This window comes from Oryzias latipes, chromosome 2, assembly GCF_002234675.1.
Source record: "Oryzias latipes chromosome 2, ASM223467v1".
Lineage (NCBI taxonomy): Eukaryota > Metazoa > Chordata > Actinopteri > Beloniformes > Adrianichthyidae > Oryzias > Oryzias latipes.
This window is the reverse complement of record NC_019860.2, coordinates 17087553-17095530: the sequence shown is the minus strand read 5'-3', so window position 1 is coordinate 17095530 and position 7978 is coordinate 17087553. Positions and strand designations below refer to the sequence as shown.

At 43.7% G+C, this 7978-nt stretch overlaps 1 protein-coding gene across 1 annotated transcript; it reads right to left on the bottom strand.

Moving 5' to 3' along the window:
- Nucleotides 1-344: 344 nt before the first annotated feature.
- lig4 (DNA ligase 4) lies at nucleotides 345-6840 on the bottom strand. Its single transcript, XM_004066567.4, has 3 exons — nucleotides 6742-6840; nucleotides 3657-5732; nucleotides 345-1575 (listed from the first exon to the last, which is right to left on the bottom strand). Exons 2-3 carry the CDS (start codon nucleotides 5729-5731, stop codon nucleotides 912-914), a joined length of 2739 nt encoding a protein of 912 aa, XP_004066615.1. The 5' UTR covers nucleotide 5732; nucleotides 6742-6840; the 3' UTR covers nucleotides 345-911.
- Nucleotides 6841-7978: the final 1138 nt, after the last annotated feature.

The window sequence follows — 7978 nt, the reverse complement described above, 5'->3', positions numbered from 1 at the left end:
TCTCAGCAGCAAATAAATAAATCCCTCTGAAATAAGATGACCAAGCCAGCATACTCCAAATTTTATTGATCCCATAACAATAATCAAAGAATCAAGGCTGCCGCCCCCCACACACACTCCCCCCCCCCCCACACACACACACACACTTCAAAACATTAAAGCTCAAGTGAGCACAGAAGCCAAAACTAGCCTTCTATGCTCTAAGTTCCAACAGAAATGACGAGAATCAGGCCGGTGATGTCATAGTGATGTCATCCAGGCAGATTTGAAATAAAAAAAAAAAGTGTTTTGTTTCTTTAAATCCTGTCTAGCGGAAAAAAGGAATAAAATGAAACATTTTTCTAAACTCGTCTTTTTTAGTTTAATAAATGATGATCTGATGATTTTAGGCGTTCTTCTTTAAATTTCCTATCAAAATCTAACAAAAATAGAACACATTATTATTATAAATGCAGTTTTGGAAAATAAAAAAAACATTTTCAATTACTTCTTTTTTTTTTTTTTTAAATAAAAAACATTTAAGGGGAAGGGTATAATACATATGTTTGCTGTAAATCATTTAAAAAAAACGTGTTAGGCATTAAAACAAACTATTTTACTTTTTTTATGCTGAGATCAAAAAAACAACTTTTTTTGGGCTGAAATGGAAAACTTTTTTTTTTTTAATTTCTTTTGTTTTTTTTTTCTATAAGTCAACTTGTATAAGAACTGGAAAATGTGAGTAATAATTGTTACAATGACCTTCAAAACTTTATTGTTCATAATTTCCAATAAAAATTTAGAACAATAAAAATAAAACAGGATGGACCTTTTGGTGAAAGAAAGGATTTGAAGTAAAAACCGTGAAAGTGAAATATTTGAAATAATCAGCAGCATTTATTCGTAATGAGAACACGTGAAACTCTCTGGTTTCAAACTAAGTACTCTCTGTCGTCCAGCAGGACGCCGTTTTTGATGGAGTCGGTGACCCACGTGTGTTTGACGATCTTGAACTTCCTCCTGAAGCAGCGCCTCAGAGTCCTCAGCTCCAGAAGTCGGCTCTCCTCTTCCACCAGAACGTGGGAAACTCCTTCCTCCAGCCTCTCCACCACGCGCCCTCCGTGGAAACGGAACTCCAGCGCCCTGATCTCCAGGCAGGTGGCAGGTATGAGCGTGTCCGGCTCTCCGACGCGGGCAAACACGTCGGCGTACGCCGTGAAGGGTCTGAACATGCTGGTCGGAAGGTCGCTGAAGCCGTAGCGCTCCTCCACCTGGGCCACACTGATCTCCACCTCCGCGTCGCCGATGCGCCCGAAAACCTCCCGCAGCTGCTGCCCGTCTGTGTCCAGGAAGTAGCTGTCGCCGTGGGGGTCGTACTCCTTGGCGAAGTGCTCCCTGGTGGTGGGGGACATGTGGATCATGTGGCGAGGCTGCCACGGCGCCACCTCCTTCCGCTCCAGACACTCCAGCAGCCAGGAGGCCCACACCACGTCGTGCTGGTCCGAGGAGATCAGGTTCTTCACGCGCATGTTCTCCGCGCCGGCGATCACGCAGTAGGTCTCCCGCCCGGGGTTTTGGACCACAATCCCGCCACAGCTGCCGTGGAAACGGACACAGTTAACCATAAGAATGAGGGAAAGACCTTCTTTACCTTTGTGCTATCCTAGGCACTTTACCATTGGGAGTTGGGTCATCAAGACCCACTAGACAGTGCTCTGAACCTTTTTTCTTCAATGATTTATGATCTTCACTGATGTCCATGTATTACATTAAATCTTTCCACCTTTATCCACCTTTGTCATGGTAGGGAGAACACGTCAATGTGAGGGTGGGGTCATCTAAGATAGCACAAGGGTTAATCCGCTAACTTTAGCTCCTCTGTGTTTGTCAAAAAGTACAAATAAATTACTTACTGCTGCTGATATGATGGACGTATTTTGCTTACATTATTAAACGCTATCCAGGGGCGGAGCTAGAACTTTTTATTTGAGGGGGGTGGGGAGACGAGAGGGGGGCAAAAGGCTTTGGAAGGGTGGCAAATGAGAACAGAATAGTGGAAAGCCGTTGTAAAAATCAAAATGCCTATTTCAAACTGTTTTATTATCACTGTTGATGTTAAAACTGCAGTTATTTTTTTGCCAAAATGCTTTTTTCTAATGTAAAAAAGTAGCAAAAAGCGTAGAAATTCTTGAAAGACCAGAATTCCGGGGGCGTAGTAAGTATGATTTCACACAAATACATAGCTTCTGGTGTTTTTGCAGTGCTTACCTGAGCTTGTTTGAATAATTTCATCATTTTTGACAATTTTGACACTAATTCTGAAGCACAAATTCAAGGAGCTGAGCTTTTTGCTTGGGGGCCCCCCATTGCCCCCCTGTAGCTCCGCCCCTGACCCTACTGTCATTTGAGCTAAACAGGTCTCTGGTAAATGCGACTTCAAGGCTGCGTTCACACCGCCCTCGGCCACTTCAAATGAAAAGTTAACGGGCTACGCAAGTCCATTTTTTCGGGTTGGACGTGCAAAGCGGACGGCCATTGAAAGCACCACCAACGTCAAAACAAGTTGAACCAATCAGGGACTGCGATCTGGTAGTGACGTACGCATGGCGTCCCTTTTATTCGGTGCCAACCGTTCGAAAACTGGATCATGGAGGAGAAACTGAGAATCGGACGAGCTTCTATGACGCCAAATCTTTCATATATCGGAATAGAGCTGTGAAAGAAAAAGCCCGGAGCGAGATCCAATAGATCTGCACCGCTTTAACATTTCGCTCTAAGCCTCTTCCACCTGCAGGTGGCGAACATGCTGCAGTAAAGAGGTTATTGGTCTTTTAAGAGGTTTATTCATCATAACAGTTGGAATGATTGGAATGTCGATAAAGTGGATAGAGGATCATTTTATGAGTTGATTTTTTTTTATCCACATGAGCCAATAAGGGACCAAATCAGTTTAGCTTTTTTTAAATTTGCCACAGCAAAAAAAAAAAAAAAAACACTAAGGAATTTTTTAACTATGGACGATTATTGGACAAATTTTTACTTTTTTTTCTGTTACATAAACATCGAAGAGGCGAGTACAACCACTAGATCAATTCAATCCTGCAATGTTTGACTCAATTTATGTCAAATATGAAGTATAGTTTGTTGTTTTCGCTTAACTAACATAAAATAAAGAAAAATTAACCTTTTTTTATCACAATCGGGAATTCTCATGTTTGAAAGTAACAAAAAAAATTTGTTTTTATGGCTAGAAAATAACCCAGAGTTCGTGGAATTGATTGATTTCACATTTTCTACATTGAAATCAGTTCAGTTGTTGGATTTTATTTGAAACCCAGCATTTCGTAACGGAAGTTTACTGGCTGAAGGAACCAAACGTACAACCGGAGCTCTGCAGACAAAGACTGATGTCTAAAAAATAGGTTTTTGCATTTCATCGAGTGGATTGGTTCTCCTTTTATTACTGTTCTGCTTAAAGCAACCTTATCATCTTTACTGATTTACCAAACCGCTCACTTGTTGCCTTGAAATTTAAATTTCTGATTACCAGAAAAGCTGCTCCACGTCAACTTCTTAAACTAAACTACCTGTTTTTCTGGCCAAATCTGCTAGAAAAAGGTTGAAATCCTGATCTTTTTTTGTTTCTGCAGCCGACAGGCTTCTCATTCTCTTCTTACCTGGCAACGCCTTTCTCCAGCTCGCATTTTGGGTGGTCCTCCGTGCCGTTGAGGATGCAGAACTCCACGTCCTCGAACATATCCGTCTCCTTGGAGACGGCGGACAGATCTTGGGGCTTGAAGTGGTCGAGGATGCTGACCGCTTTCTTGGCTTTGGTCGGCAGCTTGCGCTTCTTCTTCTTCTGCGGCTGGTCGTCGCCGTCGTCGATGCGGAGGTGGCGCGAGGCCAGCTTCCCGGACGCCTTACTGCGGAGCTGGTCCAGCTCGGCCAGGGTCATGCACTGGTGCCACTCCTTGTCGTCTCGGATCTTCTCGATCCTGGGGAAGCGCAGCGTGCAGTTGGTCCTGTACATGTCGCTCGGGATGATCTCCGCCGCCTTCACCTGGACGATGATGGAGTTGCAGGGCTCGATGTAGACTTCGGGTTTCTCGGTGCTGCACAGGAGGGACGGTGGCGGGTCGCTCCTCCTGTACACCTTCCAGTGTTTGGCCAGCTTGAGGCCCAGGTCGTACAGTTCTTTCATGGTGTAACCCGATCCGATGCGGCACAGGGAGTGGAAGACCGACGGCTTCTCGCCCGGCTTTGGAGCTTCGGCGACGGCGCACAAGAAGTGTGACATCATACCCCCCCGCCGCCCTTTCCCCCAGTAACCTCCGACGATCAGCAGGTCCAGCTCGTCCATCAGGCTGTCCACGTACTCGGGCTTTATCTTCAGCCAGCCTTCCCCGCGCTTGTCCGGTTTGTAGATGGACAGCGGGTCCTTCACCATGATCCCCTCCTCCCGGCTGTCGATGGCGTCATTGAGCGCGCTCACCACCTCCTGCACGCTTCTGGCTTCGCTCTTCGGAACCAGATGCATCCGCCCCTTGGCGGGCGTGAAAACCGTCTGGAGGATCTCGTGGCGCTTCCTCAGCGCCTCTTTGCCGAGCTTCTGGTCGTTGACCAGCAGCACGTCGAACACGCAGAAGCACGTCTGCAGCTCCGAGTCGTCCATCAGCTTCTTGATGTCGAACCGGCTCCCCTTCTGCATGAAGGTCTCCGTGGTGGGGTTGTACGCCATCATCTCGCCGTCCAGGATGCAGTTCGCCACGTGGCTTTTGAAGACGTTGTGGATGTACGGCGTCAGGGAACCTTCCAGCGGCGAGCCTCCGAACTGCTGCGTGTACTCAAAGGCGTTTCGGCTGAAGTACTTGTAGACGTCCCCATCCTTGTGGAGCTGGATGCGCTCGCCGTCGAGCTTCGTCTCGATGTAAAAGGGGCTGTTGCCCATCTGTTTCTCCACGTTGCGAATGTTAGCCACCGCGGCTAGCATCGGCTTGAAAGCGGAGAAGAGTCCGATGGAGACGTCGCTCAAAGACACCGAAGGGTTGTGGAGCTGCTGGCACACCTTGTTCAAGTCTGTGTTGACGTTGTAAAGCTCCGCGGCGTCCGGGTGGAAGGCCTGGAGCACGGTCTCCTTGCTGATGCCGAGCTTCATGTCCTTCAGGATCATCCGGATGAGCCACTTCTGCTCCAGGGCGGAGCTCTGGGTGATGAGGTGGAGCAGACTCTTCCTCATGAGATCCTTCTTCTTGCTGGCGTTGTTCAGCGCCACCGAGTCCAGGAAGTCGTTGACCTCTTTGATGCTGAGGTTTCCCTGGCTGGTGCATCGTTTCTTCAGCACGAAGTACGCCATGCCGGCGAAGTCTCCGGCTTCACCCTGGGACGTGGTCGGAGCGCGGTAGTTCAGCAGCTTGTTGGCCTCCGGCCCGTTCTTCGGCAGGCCCAACACGTCAATGTACAGCTTCGCCAGCATGCTCTCCTTGATGCCGTACGCCATTCGCTCGCGTTCAAACGGCGGGACGATGAGGCGCATGGCCGGATAGAAGGAGTCCGCGGTTCGGGGGTTGTTTTTGTGCAAGGCGGCGTGGAAGTTTCGCCATGACCCGATGAAATCCCCAAGGATCTTGGATTTCTCTGGACGCAGTTTGGCCTTTTGGATCTTCTCTAAGGTCGTGCACAGGTGACTGAAGGGAACCTGCGCCGCCACCGTCTGCTCGCTGGCTGCATCGCTTTTGGAAGGCGCGTCGTCCATCCTGTGTCCGCAATACACGGGAGAAAATTTCAGTTAGCCGCAAAAAACACAAACGCAAAACAGTTGCTTTCCCCCAAATACAACCCTTTTATTAAAAGTTTAGCATCCAAATTTCTGTGAAATAAAAAGCCAAAAGTAAAAAAAAATGAAGTTTGACCAGTTTAGAGTGGATGGGTTAGCCCCGGATTGGTGATAGTAATAAATACACACGCAAAAAAATGCACAAGGTTTCAGAAATGTCCTTGAAAAATGAGCAAACAACTATCACGTTCAGATTTTCAGTAATAATCTTATAAAACGTGAAGAAAAACAATATTTTTTCCATCCGCGTTGCCCTAAACTTGCCATTTTCTTTTGACATGACTTTCAAGCATTAAGAAAAATCCAATACAATCGAGTAAATCTTAATTTAAAACACTATTTATATTGAAGTTGTTGACTGACAATTGACAGGATCTATCAGGACTGGACTTAATTTAAAACTTGAATTCTGCGTTTACTCTTTATGTTTGTCACAAACAGTTTACGCTGAAAGGCTATTTTTTTATGCATAATTGTGGGAATAATACATTTTTTTATTACATTTACTGGCAGTAATATAACTCTTTCTGATAAATCAGAAATTTGCAAAAACGTCATTAATAAAATAAAAACAAAACACACCTTAAAATAAATAAATCCAAATTTGTATATAAAGTTTTATTTGGAATAAGGATTGTGTTAGTCCTCATTTTGCAATAAAGTTTTTTTTTGTTGAAAAGATGAAGCAAAACTGTTTTTCGTGTAAGTGTGGAACTTTAGGATAAAACAAATTAACGCGCTAAAAATTCCACTTAAAACATGAGTTTTAAAGTTCGTCAGTTTAAATTTAAGTAAACTGTTTTTTGTTTTGTCAATAAAGGCTTAAACAACTCTAACCGCTTTAGACGACAGCTCGTTGTAGAATCACGTTTTTTAAACACTCTGAAATCCTAAAATACTATAATTAATAGATAATGTTAAATGCTCACCGTGCTGTTTGCTCTTCCCCCCCCCAAATAACTTTTAAAATCAAATAGCCCTCCGCCTTCGTTTGTAATGTTTACATTTCTAGTTCCATCTTCTAATAGGTTCCCCCCGGAAACAACAAAGGCAGAGAATTCGTTCCTACCGGCCGTCGTTGTAATTGACGTCGTTGTTTTCTTCTTTTATTTTATTTTTAGCATTTTCACCCTTTCACCGCATATATGTATTTAGTGAAGATTGTTAATTTTGTTAAATGTTTATGTTCTTAATTTTAATTTTAAGCAACAGAGTGTCACGCCCGCAATGACCAGCAGAGGGGGTCAGTGAGACGCCGCACTGCAGAAAAGCTGCAGTCAGATTGCCTACCATCAATGCCGAGTCAGAAACAGTCAGAAACTGCCAGTAACAGATAAAAAGAAAACAAAAGCCAGCTTGTTGCCAAAAAATATTAAATCTTATCTGTTTTGTTTTTTTACTGTAATGCTTGACGAGGAAAACTGTAAATTAGGGTTTTAAGTGCAAGAAACTGGTCCTGGAGGCAAATTAAAAAACAAAAATACTGTTTTTGGTCATGATTCCTTGTGATTTTTTGCATAAGGAAGCAATAAACCTTCCCATGCCCTATTCAGACTAGTTTCTCACTCTTGGGTAGCCCAGGATTTTTGTTTTAACTTTCTGCTTTAAAGTTTACAAAGCTTCAGGAGAAATGTTTAAAAGATAAAACTATTCTTGGAAAAAAAATAAGTCTTAGACAAAAAGTAATTAATTTCAAGACTATTTTGTTGAATGTACTAAACCCACCGACCCTACCATTTGTAGATTCATGCCCACTTTGATTGTTTCTTGCTCTAGATTCCTTATTATTTGTGGGGTACCACATGACACCCTACTAAGCTCCTACCTTTTTTTTTTATTTAAACCATTTTAGAGAGCAAAACAAGCTTTAAACCTTCAAAAAAGGGGTACAGGTGAGAACCAAAATACGTTTTTTAACACAAAAATAATTTCATATTTGTTCTTTTTCATTGTTGATGCATTGGTTTGACTTTTTTGCACGGCCTGATGCACATCCGGTGCTCAGAAATCATCATTTTATCTACAATCTAGTCGTGCAATATGGATCCATGGATGCAGCATTTTAGGAAAAGTAAATATCTCAATTCAAAAAGACGGTACTTTGAAATTTTTGAATTTGAGAAAATTCAAAGACTGTCAAAATATTTTATGTAACTTTTGACCCAA